Here is a 16,010-nt window from a genome sequence, read left to right on the forward strand (position 1 = left end):
GGAAGGGGTGGAGGGACGTTCGGAGTTATAGCGTCTGTCTTCCCAAGAAACCATTATGCGTGACGGAGCCCTGCTTCCCTGGAGATGGCTGAACACCTGCCTGCCCATGGGGAGTGGTGAACAAATTCCTTGTTTTGCTTTGCTTGCGTGCGCGGCTTTTGCTTTACTTATTAAACTGTCTTTATCTCAAACCATGAGTTTCCTCACTTTTACTCTTCCAATTCTCTCCCCCGTGCCACCGTGGGGGAGTGAGCGAGCGGCTGCGTGGTGCGTAGTTGCTGGCTGGGGCTAAACCACGACAGTCCTTTTTGGTGCCCAACGTGGGGCTCGAAGGGTTTGAGATAATGACAAGTTTGATTGGAATGTGCCATATGATAAAATTTATAGCTGTTATTGCTGTTTAGCCATTAATTGCCAGGCCCCTGTGCTTGCCATGGGTTTGCCTTCCCTGCATATATTAGCATCCAGTGCTCGTTAGTGGCTGCTTTTTGCTTTCGCTGCTGCTGTACTGCTGATCGTCTGACTCTGCTGTGCCTGGGAAGATTCTGGTAACAGCAATGGCCTTGCACCTGGGCTGGCAGATGGCCGGGGTATTGCTGGGTTTTTTTTCCTGTGCTGCTGTACTGAATAGGCTGGAACTCCACTGTGAACTTGAGTCGAAGGGACTGTGACCTGTGGGTGAGTCCATGTGGGAGCAGGACACCCCGAAGCATCTGTGGCTGTGCATAAGCCCATGCCAGAACAGGTATATCTCGAAGCATCCGTGGCCATGATTATGTCTGTGCCGCAGCAGGTATACCTCTGATGGGATTGTGGTACAAGGATAAGTCCACGCTGGAGAAGGTACATCTCGAAGCGTCTGTGGTTGTGGATAAGTCTATGTTGCAGCAGGTGCACCTTGAAGCATTATCGGTTGTGCATGAGGTCATGCTTGGAGCACCTCAAAGTGTGTGGCCATGGAGAAGCCCTCAACAGTGCAGGTATATTCCTGGAGGGACTGGAACTATGGGTAAGGCCACATTGGAGCAGATTTATCTCTGGAGGTAGTGTGGCCTGTGGAGATGGCCATTTTGGAGCAGGTGCACCTTGAAGTGACTGCAACTGTGGATCAGTCTATGCCGCAGCAGATATACCCCCGGAGAGACTGTGGCTCACGGAAGGGACTGCAGTCTGTGGATAAGTCCAAGCTGGAGCAGGGGCAAGGGGAGGAGTTCATTGCAATGTTAAACCCTATGGTCCAGTACAAAGGGCCCAGGGGTGGAGATTGTAATGGAAGTACCTTTAAACTGTTGTAACCCATGATTTGAGTTGCATGTTATAGGAACTACTATAGCAGGAACCACCTGAACGAATGGAGGACAAGCCTTACAAGAAGCAGTGCCAGTGCAGCAGTGACCTGACCTGAGCTGGCTTTGGTGCCCAGTAACTCCATGCAACACCTCACCTCGCCTGTCCTGAGCGACCACCATAAGGGATGGAGCCCAAAGTCATGGACTAAATGAACTCAGCAGACTTTTCACGGACATTTTGGAGGGAAGTCTATGGACTAAGGGGATGATAATTATATAGTAATAAAGGATGGGAAGGGGGGGGGTGGTGGTTAATGAGGTTATATTGGATAGTGTGGTACCTGAGCATGACGTAAATGGTATTTTGTGTTTTAGTTAAAATCAGCAAAGCAATACACAAGTTTCTTAAGGCTAAAGAAGGTAGAGATATATACTTAAAGCAGACTTGATAAAACTAAGTTGCTACTTAGACATCAGAAAAAGACTCACCTGTCCACTGAGACCATACAACAAGTGCTAGACACTGCTCATGCAGCTCAGGGCAACAGGGAACACAGCAGCACAGAGCTTTTGCAATGTAGGAACAGAAAGCTACATTTAAAGTTTCATTGAAATATACTGCAACATATTCTATTGCATTAGAATCCCTTCAAAAGATGCACAAAAACCTCAATGAAACGGGACAGTATCATCAATCTGCACAAAACATAACAAGTTATGCAATCATTTAGTACCTTTTATAAAGGAAGGTAAGGCAGAAAACTGAAAAACAGAGGTAACAAACTAATGAATCAAAAATTTACACACACCCAAAAATACAGCTGAAGATTAAAACCACAAAATTCACAACTCTGATTCAAAAAGGTCCTGTGACATCCCTGGAGGATGAGCACTCTGACACAGTATCACTATGACTACTAGACTCTCATACTCCTTCCTAGACGTCTTTGATACTGGCCCCTGTCAGAAAGGGGCTAGTTATTTGTTTGTATTATTTATTACTAAGCTAACAAAACCTTTCAAGTGTAGCAGATCACCTGAGTAAGACAAAATAAGCAGCCAGAATAATACAAAAAATAATGAAATAAGGAAAAATAGAATCAATAGTTAGGCAACCAAGATAGTGACTTAAATATTCCAGGAAACAGTGATGCTGTGCAGAAGATGATATGAGTAAGTCTGGTGTACGCCTGTATACATTTATACACACACTGTGCCTTTTATGTTAACAAAAATACAAGGAGCCAAGCCTTTTCTGTCAAGCAACCAAACTGACAAGTGATAAAATGCTACAGAAACTAACTGAAAAACTGAGAGAAAACAAAAGGAAAGAAGATACGGGAACTAAATCTCCAGCCAAGTAAAATATAGGTTAGAAGACAGACTATGAAGTTGACCCGTTGAATGCTATAATGATAGAGTTTGGCTTCTTTCATCAACTACATTCTCCCTCTGTTCTTCCTTCATATACAGAAAAATGGCAAAGTATGATCTCAACCCCAATGACCACAGGACTGACTTAACTACAGATATTGATGACACCATTGTAATACCAAGTTAATCCATCCTTCCAGTAAAATAATTCCATTATAATACACAAAAATAAAATTTGGGCTTTTCTTAACTATTTCTTTAGGTCAGATACTAGCACACAGCAATACAGACAGGCATGGCAAGACAACAGGTTGGGCTTAAAGAACATTCTTATAAGGACAGATCCAGCTTTTTTTATATAAAATTACCTAAGACAGAGCAGCTTTGGGTAGCGGCCCATAATATGTTCTGTGATTTTTTAATAGCAATGATTCCGTTTACATACTCGGGTGGGGAAAATGCTAATATATTTCACAGAATATTCATATTCCATGGCAGTGGATGTTTTCTTAACCAGCACTGCAAATGTTCTCTTGCAGCAACATTTCAATTCTGTATATCCTTGTGGACAACAGACACCTGAAATTTGTCAATAAATGCAATACTGTTCCACGCAAATGTTTATGTAGCTGAAGGAAAAAAAAAAAGTGTTGTTTTTCATAAAAAAATTATAACTTACACTTGAAGTCTTCATAATTGTCAAAAAAGTGAAGACTAAAATAGTTCAAAGGTGCTCCATACAAATCTAAATTCAGAAATAGGGAGTTATGCTTTGTGAGCTAAACGTGGTATCACGAAAACCAGGATTGAGTTTCTTTATAAATTGTTTCAGAATATCTGTATGGGCTTTACATAATACCTTCATCACCAAGCTGGCAATCTAAAAAAGCTAGAATTCTTTTTCCCCCCCTGAGCCTAGGAGACCTGAAATATAAATAATTTATATGCAACAGTAATGTATCTTCTACAGCAAGTTAATAAATAACAAAGGTGACGTTTAATCAGTAGCTGCTGTTAAGAGAACATACAGTCATTTCTCTCTAGAAAACAAAATAGAGCTTCCTAGCATTTTGCCACATAACAGCTTTCAAGAGAATACAACTAGCTGTGGGAAAATGCAAAGGGATAAGGATCAAATTAGTAGCTACATTAACCGCCATTAAGTTCTCCTTTAAGTATGGATTTAGAAGCCTCAGACTACAAATGCAACTAATTAACTGCGCGCTACACAGGTTTTACATGTAACATTGTTCAAACATATTAAAGCATTTCAGTTTTATGATGAAGTTCATACAGATAAACTACAGTTCAGAAGCCCAGACAGCCGCAGCTAAATCTGTTTAGCCCTCCAAAACTCAGTTAAGCTTCGTCTACAAAAGCAAATCCAGAGGAATCTACACACACGCATGCAAACACTTCCCCTCTCCCATAAAATCCCACTGTGTCTCAGTTAATAGGCTCCTTATCTTCAATATTGCAGAATTAACTTATTACTTAAAGAATGCACTTGTTTCTAGTCTTCTGCATCATCCACACAGCACAGTTAATAGTAACTGTATTCTAAAAAACCCGTTCACAATTGTTTGAAACCATTATATGACTTTAGAAAGTAAAATGTATAACCTCTTACCTGAGCATGAAAATTTGACATAGTCGTTGTCTCTATATCTTTCTTTCCCAAAATCTCCATTTTCACTGGTGAATTGGGAAAATTAAACGAAAAGTAGTCTAAAAAGTCAGGTAAATAAGTAGCTGCCCCATGAACAATACCCATTACATAGTAAGCTGCACAGTTTTCATTTTCACTAAAAACCAGACCCACAAACTCTTCTGCAAATCTCTCCATCTCCACAGGAGATAAGTGGGAGAGTTCATTACTGTAGGCATGGATAACTGATGCACCTCCATTAGGCTGGTGCTCAATATGAATCAGCTGTTTGAATTCCAATGTGTCCAACCTTTTGAGTTTATTTTGAACCCGTGGCTCCTTTAACGAGACAAATGGAAACTCACTGTTCTCTGGTATCTTGGACTCACAGTCCTTCTTGGGATCCATATTTTTCCCACTGAAATCCTTAAGATCATCATCTGTGATGCCTTTGGCTTCCTGATCCTCAACATCAGAAACCAATCCTGAGCAGATGGTCTGAATAGATTTGCTGTACATTTTTGGACGCTTCCTCTTCTCATTCTCTTTATGTTTCTTTTTCTTTTTCTTCTTAACTTTTTTAATCTGTAGCTCTTCTGCATTGGTTTTTGGTTTCTCCTTCCCACCTGTTGAGAGGGGGGGGAAAAAAAAAGATCTCTTAAGGATCTTTGTATACAAAATATGTATTTAAAGATCAGAATTCAAAGTTACCAAACCCTCACTGTCGCATACAAAGACCAGATACCAATACCAAGGGTTGCAGTGTGTATGCTACTGAAAATGAGTAGGAAGAGACACCTGCCTTATTCACATTATGACTGGGGGGTAGGGGGGAAGAATCACAGAAAAACAAGTTTCCCAAGGCTGCTTTCATGATGAGTCACAATCCTTAATCATACCCTTCAACTGGTCATCAGCAATTACCATACCAGAAAGTTCAGAGACATATGACAGCTGTCAACAAATGTTGCCAAACAAGGGGTTTACAAACGGTCAATGAACATCAACCACCATCAGCAAGCTGTTCACAAGATGCCACTGCCAGAACCTACCTTGTCAGATGGCTTTACATGGTCATTTTTCCAGAACTAAATAAACTTTGTTGAAATACATGTGGACACATCTAAAAACCAACCTCATACTTGTTAAAAAAAAAAAACCACACAAATAAAAAACAACCACCAAAAACAAAAGCAACCACTCACACCAAAAAAACCCCAAGCAACCCAAAATCTCACAAAAAGGAAACCAGCTTCAAGTTTATATAATATGCAAGCTCAACTGAAAACAAACTGTAAGGACCTAAAGCATAAAATACTCATTTGAGGATAACATGTTCAAGTCATTCCCAAGGTAAACATTCTCCCTTGTTTTAAAGTGTTTTTCTTCAAGCGCTTTTGGGGTTTTTTTTTTTTTGCAAGTAATAAACGTGGTAGTCAAAAACACTTCTGTCACTACAGTGCCCTAAATTCTAGCAGTTGAAATCATTTCACAATTTGATAAATCAAATTACTGGGCATGTTACAGCACAAGAATATGTTCACAACAAGACATTCAAGATCAGCAGGTTCAGACAAAGAAGTTTAAAAGTTTAGTCTTCCAGTGAAATACACAATTTCTAAGTAATCTCAAATGCACCAGAGTTAAGTTAGCCAGTCTCTACTACTATGCCGTAGTAGACTATTTTCAGCTTGCAATGCTCAACCCAAGTAATTCACAGGAGTCCTAAAAAACCCAAAAAGAAAAGACCACAACTGTCGGTGCATGGAATCACACATTCTTGCTGATAATTAAGAGGTTTGGACATGGAAGGTACAGATACTGGAAAGAAGAACAAGCAATTAAGACACTTGCCTCTGAGCCTCTTGAGGTTTGTCACAGCAGCTACATACCTCTGGGATTTCGGAAGCGAGGCAGGCAAGCTAGCTATCTCTCTAGCTTCTGTTTTCTCATCTTTTAGCAGGGTCAAAGTGCCCTGAGGTCAATCATTCCTTACTTAGCCCAAACAAGGAAGTGGGCTCTAGGATTTCTTAACCTAATCCACACAGTTCAGAGCTACAAAGACTCCCTTCACTCTAAATCAGATTTAACAGAGCATACTCTATAAGCACAATTTCACTTCTAGCTAATCAAGTTCAAATGCCAAAAGGCACAGTATCCTCATGAAAATCTGTCATTTCATTACCCTAAATTTAATGTAAAACCACCGTGGGCCTCTGCAACAGGACTGCTTCATCTGGTAGATGCAATATTCATCACTTCTTTAAATGGCATAATGAAGATGTTAATAAAGAGTCTTTAAATCTAGTGGGCATGGAAAGACCAGAAAGAGCAGCAACACGTGTACAAACAGCTACCTCAACCTTAGAGGAATCCTGAAAATAGCTCATTGAGGGTGCCAGGTTACTTGAGTGAAATGTCATCACCTGACAAAAATCACCTACTGCTCACCTTCTGGGGTATTGTGGCACCAGTTCCATTCGTGGGGAAATAAGAAACAAAGAAATGTTTTATGACAGTGGTAAGTTCCATATTATAGGCTTAGAAATCTCAATCCAAACCTGTAAATACAGAATAGACAATCTATTCCCTCCTGACTGCAGGAATACACAAGTATCCAAGAGTTTACAGGTATTTCAAACTCTTTAAAATTTTTTTACTCTAAACATGACAATTGGTTGCTATACTGACAGCTATCATCAAGAAGTCAAACATTTCCAGATATTACATCAGTTTGAATATAGAAAATATCGAATTATAGCAGTGAAGGCTGCAGTGAAGTGAGGTGGGGGAAACAGGGGTTACCTGTCAACCCACTTCACTTGTTCTCAAATGGAGCTCAGATTTTTGTAGGGACTAGTCACTCAGATCCGGGACTTCATGCATGGCAGGGAAAGCATGGAAATTTATATTCATTCGGATACAATCAGCAGTAATGTAACTGGCAACAAATACAACAACTTCCAAGTTTAAAGCAAGAAGCTATTTGCTATGGGCAAGAGCCAAATTCCCCTTCTCATACTTTAGCATGTCTATAATCACCAAAGACGACCTTCAGAAGACTGAAGATCAGTGCCTACACATCCTTGCTGAACATCCAGCTATTAAATTACATTCCATTATTACTAGTTGAAACGTAAAATACTAACATGAAAGATGGGCATGAATCTCTTATCTGTACTAAACTACCTCAAAAATTGTTGACTTCTGTTTCTACAGTACAAGAAGGAAGATTATCCTATTTCCCCTTTCAGTCTGTCCCATTCCCTGCCTTTGATTATATCTTCCGAGAAGTTTTACTGACTAACAATCAATTTCATTCGAATCCTCCTGTAATGTGGTAGCTGTTTTTTTAATCCATTACTTCATGTATTTCACAGATGCAACTATGCAAAAAAAGGAAAAAAACAACCCAAAACCAACACCACACAACATGACTACTTTTAAAGGTTACAAAACTAGTTACTAAACTACAAAACAGGCTGCCTAGAGGGGTGGTCAATGCCCCAAGCCCATGAGTGTTTAAGAGGCATTTGGACTAGGTCATCATTGTAGGTTCCTTCCAACTCAGTCTATTCTGTTCTATTCTAGTTATCAGTAAACAGCACTCAACAGAGAAAAGCAAAGGTCTCAAAAGCAGTGGCGCTTCCAAGACAGAAATGACAGGGAAATTAAAAAAAAAAAAACACCCCAATGTAACATACACAGTTAAAACCAGATAGACCGAATGCAAATCAGTGTCAGATTATGCAAAGTTCACATAAACATATCTAAAATGGTTTGCACTCAACAGTTGTAAAAATGTTTTACTTAACTTGGTATACACCTACGTAAGTACTCAAAGCCTTCTTAAGAGGGATTACACTAAAACATTTTTAAAGTGAAATACATTCATCATTCTCTGTGTTTGTTTTCACACCATCTCCATGAAAACTTCAGAAGGAAAAAAAAGCTCTTAACCACAGCATAAAAATAATTCTTTTTCTGGTATCCAACACAGTCCTCCTTCCAGCTTGAAAACAAAATTTCTGTTCAGCTTTAAATACAAATATTTTCATAATACTCTTTTTTACTTTTGATCACAGACTACAAAGGTTATGCCATTTATCAAGTACTGAAGTTCATCAGTACAGGCTTTCCTGAATCATGAGAAATTGCAAAAATGGTGCACACGATTTGGAACTAAATAAATATTTGGTTCAGCCTCTCATCTCTGAACACAACTCTTCTACAAAACTTTTTGGATCTCTATATACCAAAAAGGGTAGACCTGAGGCCATTTTTAATTCTGAACCACCTGGAAACCGAGAGAGCAACAGTCACTGAAGGAACAACAGGCTGTGTAACACAAAAAAAAAAAAAAAACCACACACAAGAGGATCTACAATGGGAAGTAGCAGAGACCCCTGAACTGCTACTGGCAACTGGGAAGAGAGAGAGAAAAATCAAAATGGGGAGTGTCTATCCTACGAATCCCTTCAAGGGTCTGAGCTACCAATGCCACTGGAGAGGAAAAAATCCTTAAAACACAGAAGTCAGAAGAGAAAGGGGATTCCAAGTGGCATTTTTTTTCCAAAACATTAACAGCATTAAAGACTGCCAAAAAATATTACATACCAACAAGAGTAAAACTTAGCTCTCTAAAAGCACTTCAAGCATAAACTGAAAGATAGCATGACTTCAGAAACTGCTTGGTTGTTTTGAGTCTTTTTCAAATTCACACAAGCTTATGCTACTGCATACATAAGACAAATTCTGTCATGAACTCTACTTCATTTTCACACTGGCAGCGAATGACATACTTAGGAAAAATTATTTTTAGATGCTTCGGACAACTTATTTCATAGAGAAAATATTGTTTATATCATAATATTAAATTGAATATTGAAAGACTGAAAAAATATTGAATTCATAATTATTTGTTCGCCCTTCAAATGTGGACATATGATACAGCTGAGCAATCTAAGAGCTCATTGCCATAGATGGGTAGAGTCCAACTCCCCATTCCCCTCTGCCACTGCTCCTGGCACACAGTCCTACGCTATTCCTGGTACTGACTGATGCTCATCTGATTGCACAGTAAATTGACTTAACTTAATGGCTCAGCAGAAAACTATTCACTTCACTGCTAGATTAGTGTAACAGAATTGGTCCACAGCATCGTCAGACAGAACTAGAGCATGGAGACCACTGACAGCAGGCAATGAGTAGCAGGATCCCACCCCTCATCAGTGGCAGCAAGTCACCTGATCTGCTTAGCTACACTGCCCACCACACCTTCATCTATGCACCCCAAGCACTAAACAAGACCAAATTTTTAAGGGTAAAAAAAAATCCCACCACCACCACCACACACAACGCTACCTTAACACATATATGAGATAGGACCAAGTTCCTAGCAAACCTTAATATCAAGAGAGTTTTCTAACCCAAAAGCTCGAACTTTTAAATTTAACTTTAAAGTTATACAATTCACCTTTATAAAGGTAACATTCTAGTACATTTAACTGTACTACAATTTCTTCCCTCTGTCCTTTATTACAGCAAGTGTGTGGGTGGTGCTGTACAGTGCTTGTTCCCAATACTGCTTTGACATCAACATATGCCCAACTTTGGAATACTTGTGTTCAATTACTTTAGCATACAGCCAAAGTTTTCCTGAGGAATACAACCACGAAATGGAAAACTGATTTCTAGAAGTAGTATTTCTCAGCAAAGCTTGAATGGAATTTCACAGAACAAGGAGTAGGCACATTTATAGCCTAAGGCTTCTGCCCTGACGAATTTCAAAGATCCACTCTGAAATAGGTGGTTAAAGCTGCTCAGAAGTTGCAAAGACTTCAACAGCAAAAGTAGTGAGTTTCAAGAAATACTGGTATTCCTATCAGCAATGCCTAGTAAAGTACTTTTCATCTTATTCTTTTGCATTAGCTGTAGAGAAGAGCAGAAACACTCATTCAGTCACTCCTCTGCTGCATATATCAAAATACTTTAAAGCAAAACGTGCTGCTTCTTCCAAAACCAATAATCCTGCTTTGGCACTTGGCTAAGGGACACCAAAAAAAGACCAGCTGCCTTCAACGTCTCCCTAGGGCAGTAATCAAGTTGCCTCACAGCAGATATACAGAATTTGGTGAAAACATAAGCAAGCAATCCAAAAGGTTAAATAAAGACCCAAACACTGTAAGACTGAGATACCCAAATTCGTTTTAAGCAAGATCCGTCAGCAACAGTACAGTGCTTGACACAAGCTAACCTGTTTCACCTCCCAATTAAGGCACGGACTCACAACCCAAAACCTTCAAGACAGGCAACTGCTGGAATCTAATTTCAGCCAAGACAGTAGTAATTTTGAAGTGCATGGCATCTTCTGTCTTTGTGTTCCAAGATGCATCTAGACATCTCTGAACACACAGACAGCTACTGAAACACCTATAAACAACACAAATAAAAATTTCTACTGCATGATTCAGAAACACAAGAGAGAAGTAAGAATTTTCATTTGTATTAAAAAAGTCTTTTAGTTAAGGCGAGTTAGAAAACTGCTTTGAGACTCTAAGAATGAGGAATAACAGCAGTAGGGGGCATGGAAAAAAAACCCTGAGCACCCATAGACATTTACAGGACCTTTCCCCTTGACCTGACATTAAAAATCAGACTGAGCTCACACTTTACTGCAGTGTAGAAGACCAAAGAATAACAAAATTTTAATTTTGCTTCTGCTCTTATTTGGCTAGCAATGTATGCACGAGGATGGAGTTATGAAGCTTACACTGTATTTTTAAAGAAATTAGAAGAATGGAAATCTGTGTTCATTCTGTTCATGCATGCACATACATAGCAATAAACAGAACTACCTCTAAACAACTTTTAACCACTTTCTAGGCAAGTCAAGCCTGCCTTACCACAGATACTTCTGCCACTGCATACATCTACATGAAAGGTAGATCTTTCAAGGTAACTCAGTAAATTTATTTATTGTGGTGCCACCATATCCTTGTCATCCACAGCACAGGACCTATTACTAAGGACTGAGATTCAGAACTGTTTGAATTTTATGCAAATAAGCCAATGCTCTGTTATTACTAGAAGATACGTACGTGTAATTTAAATTGGTGCTAGACAGCCTGAACTCTGGTAACTACAGATTCCTTCTGAGTCTGAGTTTTTGTAAGAAGAAAACTCAGAAATTACCTTAAGTTTATTTTATGTTGTGTTTTGTCCATGAGATCATTTCATCTGAAAGTCTACAGAAGCAGAGGCCACAAAGCTTTTACTTCATCCAGTTGTTTCAACTAGAGCAGTATTTCTCAGCTCTGAGGTCACAGCCCACAGAAATTGGGGGGGGTGCGGGGAGTGGGGGAGAAACACGACGACTTTGAAAGTTCAAAAACCCTCAAGTCTGTACCAGCCAGATAGTTAAATAACAACTGACAAGATTTTATATTTTGATTTTAACATAATTTATAACGTATTACAAATTTATTTTATATATTATACAATAAATGCGATTTTATATAATAATTTGATGGGTTAATGACAAATATATTACAAATTAGTTCAAAAGGATTAGAACTGATTTCCTAATAAGAGTTAAAATACGCACATGGAATTCTGAACAGATGCAAAATGCACATAGTCACTCTTCAATTAAGGAGAATGAGCAAGATCAAGTGCCAACAGGTTGAACAGCTAATAGACCACATGCTGAAAATAAACAACTTCAGGGTGTCTCAATACACAGCCCAGGAAACAAACCAAACAGCAGGAGTACAACTGAGAACTGACAGCTACCTGGTTCTATTTATAGGCTTGAAAGCTTGAATATTAAACACCACAAGAGTCAAGCCTAAAATACATCAACTAATCCTATTTTATGTTGTCTCAGCCCTCCTGGAAGTTGAATAGTCAAAACCACCTTGGGAACAACTATTCAAGGTTTTCAGAAAGTGACACTTAGAGGCATACAAACACAGGATGTGATAGAAGTTGCTACAAGGACCTATGTTGACTTCTACTATGTTTAGCTCATTAAGATAATTGTGTCTTACCAATCAGAGCCACACAGTAAGATCCTAACATGCTTCCTCCTATACCTTTTCCAACAACTGCAGTTATCATGAAAGTGTCAATGGAATGTTGTACGATAGGCAGAGATTTATAGTGATTAATTACAAAAAATATGAAGCGCTCAAGTATTTTCAGTTAATTCTTCTACAACAAACAGACTGAAAATACAAAGTCTGCAAACAGTCTCTGGAGTCTGGTCACCTGATTTACCACATTAGATATATAGACATGAAATTATAGATTAACTATTTTAGGTATTTTATAAGAGTATTTTAAGAAGCAGCGACCTATTATTCCTTCCATACTTCTAAATCTCTATCCTCCAAATAAATCAACATCTGAAACAAAAACTGTAACAGAAATCCCACCTAAACTGAAAGCAACGATAGAAATTTGTGGAGGGAGAAGGTGCAATGGAAGATTCCTGTTTGAAATTGTAGGTCTGAATAGGACAGCAAGAAACTGAAACAGGAATCACACAGGACACAAAATGTTTATACATTTCCACATGTCTGGATCTTAAAATACACTATGGGGTGAAAAAGCACTGATTTAATCACCTTAATTCAATCAAGCCTTCCACTTCAAGCAGCAAAGGCAGCAAACACATTCCTCTACCAGCATTTTCATCCTACTGTGGAAGAACTTTAAAGACCATAGAGTAACCCACATAGAACCCGACCTCTTTTCTGAACTGACCACAGTATTTTAATTAGTCTGTGGCATGGAAATTAGAACTGAAACCTACTTTATATACAATACAATCACAGGGAAGAAAAAAAAAAAAATCTGTGCCTCCCGCCTAGCAACTTACCCAAAGACGTTTACCAACAATAAGCCGGAGGTAGAAACACTGTTCTCAAAGGAAGAACTCCTGTAAATGTGACAGCACTGTAATTTTCTCTGAAGTCTTATCTTTGAAATAAAGTAATTATTTCCACAGTCTTCACCGTGAAAAGAAGTTCCAAATAATACACATGTATGCTGTGCTATGCGTATGCTACACACAGCCTATCATAATTTGTGCCCACAGCCTTCAGATCAGTATTTCAAGTCTCTTCCAACCAAAAATAGAAATCATATGGAAACCTTTTAACCTGCATAGATTTTTCCAGGTAGTGTTAGGAAGACTTGACTTTTGCTTTTCATTATGTACCAGAAGTCTTTGTTTCACATTCCAGACTCCCACCTCCAGCAAGACACACATCAAAACTATTACCGCACAGCTCTCCCTGCAGCTGCCCGCTGCTCCATTCCAAAGCAGCACGCGCTGACAGTGTCTCACCCTGCCTGGACAACAGTAGAGACTGCTTGAGTCCAGCGTTGTTGGCTCCTTTTAGGTTCTGAAAGATTTGTGTAGCCAACTGAATGCACCAGATGAACAGAAGAAGTAATGGAGGCAGCAGCAGCTTTAGGGGTAGAAATTGATCAGTCATGTAAAGGGATGGGAAGGAACCAAGAACAGGCAGCAGCAAAGATGTCTCCAGAAAACTTGGAAAAAAGAGTGATCTACCAGCTACACAAAAGGTAAGAGAACAATTTAACACATTCCTTCTGAAAAATGTTTGAGGCTCACTGGAACTTAGAAGAATTCTCCTCTCAGTGATCTCACTGCACATATCCTACCTGTATTCTCCATCTGTGTTTCACCCTATACTCATATATTTCATTGGTAAAAGTTGACAATTTGATGCATAAGGACTGTGAAGCAAAATCAGTATTACAGGCAAATCAGTTTGTGGGTTGTGTGCCCTGCAGTCTTACCTCAGTCTTTCCCATCCCCTCAAATGTCCCATCAACTAAAGCGCATTGCATACAAATCCTTCAACATTTTCCCTAAAGACACACAAAGACTGTGGATGGGGAAAAGCGTGCACTATGACTCGGAGATCAGTCTCATCTTAAATATAGCAATTTTATAACTACTTCTGTGCAAAACCTATCTATAAAAATTTAAAATAAACAATTAAAAGAAATGTCATTTCTCCCAGAAGAATAAAGAAAATAAAAAAGACAATTTGTACTTACAAATGTTCATACCAGCACAATAAAGTTGTTCATTCTCTCCTGCCTTGCATTTTGGCATTCCATAAACCAAGGCATTTAATCTTGCAGAAACACATACTAAGAATTTCTCCTACTGCATTTTTAGAAATTGCGGTGTTCCGATATAAATAATGAGAAAAATAGGACTGATTTTTCTTTTTTTAAGGGAAAACACAAATGGGGCTGTTTACATATAAGCCTACTAATCCTTTTTTTTTTTTTTTTTTTTGCAGGACCTCCAGTAACCCTCAGCCATGTCACATTGGTATGAATTTTTTTTGTATGAAACCTTCATTTTCTAAAAGGCAATTTTCATCATGCAGATTTTTTTAAAAGCAAGTTTAAATCACTTATATTTCCTAAATTTTTAACGATATGCATGTGCCAAGAATATTATTCCAAGAACTGAGCTCTTCCTTCCACATAACAGATTGAGAGAAAAAGGGGCAATTATATAGCCTTATTCTACAGAGGGTAGACCTGCAAGTGCAAAAGGATGACAAAAAAAACCGTTTTCATTCTAGATGCATAAGAAAAGCCATCAGGGTCTCTGAAAGAGCTAAACACATTTCCTTTAGCAGCCTCGGGAACTCTAAAAATGCCCTTTTAAACAGCTGCCCTTCTCCAACACGGGCAGGTTTTATCATTGCTTTAAACTGAACAGCAACCCAAGTTTAGGCAGATGAACAGCTTACATGCCTAAGCTTCCTAATGTAAGTAAACTCTTCCACATTCAGCTCAGAACACCAAAACCAGGCTTATGCACCAACTCTTCCTCCAAAGGCATCAGTCTCTCTGTACTGACCTCTTCTTCTATAACTAAACCACCTCTTATCTCCGGCAGGTAGTTTAACTGTCAGAAGTCAGGTAGGCTATTACCTCCACCCCCTCAATGGAAGCAAGTCACAAACAAATGAAAAATCAAAAAAGACAAAAACCAAAACAATATTCTCGACATAAGAAAAGCAGTCAGTAGATGGTCAGAAGTAACATTTTACAAGACATAATTCTAATGCCTAGAAGAAGGAAATAAGCTGTCTTTAGAGACCAGCACAGTAGCCTCTTAACACACACACACCAACCACAAAACCAAAAATCCAAAGAAAATCAAAGTAGACTAGTTCCAAACCTTTGTTCCTAAGCCCCACAGTGACTTCTGAGGTCAGAATAAAAGGGCTTGGACCTTAACTTTTGTTCCACAGGAAGAAGATACCCTTAGATGAAGCATTAATAACGTTTGAGAAGGTCACACAGGCACTGACCACCTGTATATACAAGAAGTTGAACCGTAAAGCACTTTTGCCTTTGCTCTCTTGCCCTCAGCTCCCAGGACGCAAAGCTAGATCAGCAGAAGGAACCAGAAAATGCTATATGAACGTCACAGCACATACAAGCACATCCAGTCAGATTTTGGAGGCCCATAGAAGACATCCAGAGCTGTTCCAAACAGGATACAAACCCAGCAGAGAGAATGTCCTCAGTAACTGCTCTCCTGACACACTCCCTTCCTTCCCTGAAGTAGAAGTCAATTTTTCAGGATACTGGCAAACCACACATAGCCTCTACAAAGCAATTCCAGCCAA

General features: G+C 39.1%; 1 protein-coding gene across 1 annotated transcript in view; it reads right to left on the reverse strand.

Moving 5' to 3' along the window:
• Window positions 1-16,010, reverse strand: part of RSBN1L (round spermatid basic protein 1 like) — a gene marked incomplete at both ends in the record, with an annotated part of 50,954 nt that overhangs the window by 18,140 nt on the left and 16,804 nt on the right. The window contains one exon of the mRNA XM_082005035.1: window positions 4,294-4,937. Coding sequence (XP_081861161.1) covers window positions 4,294-4,937 — 644 coding nt within the window. The remainder of the gene's footprint in view (window positions 1-4,293; window positions 4,938-16,010) is intronic.

This window comes from Phaethon aethereus (genome assembly GCF_964289735.1).
Source record: "Phaethon aethereus genome assembly, chromosome: 1".
NCBI lineage: Eukaryota > Metazoa > Chordata > Aves > Phaethontiformes > Phaethontidae > Phaethon > Phaethon aethereus.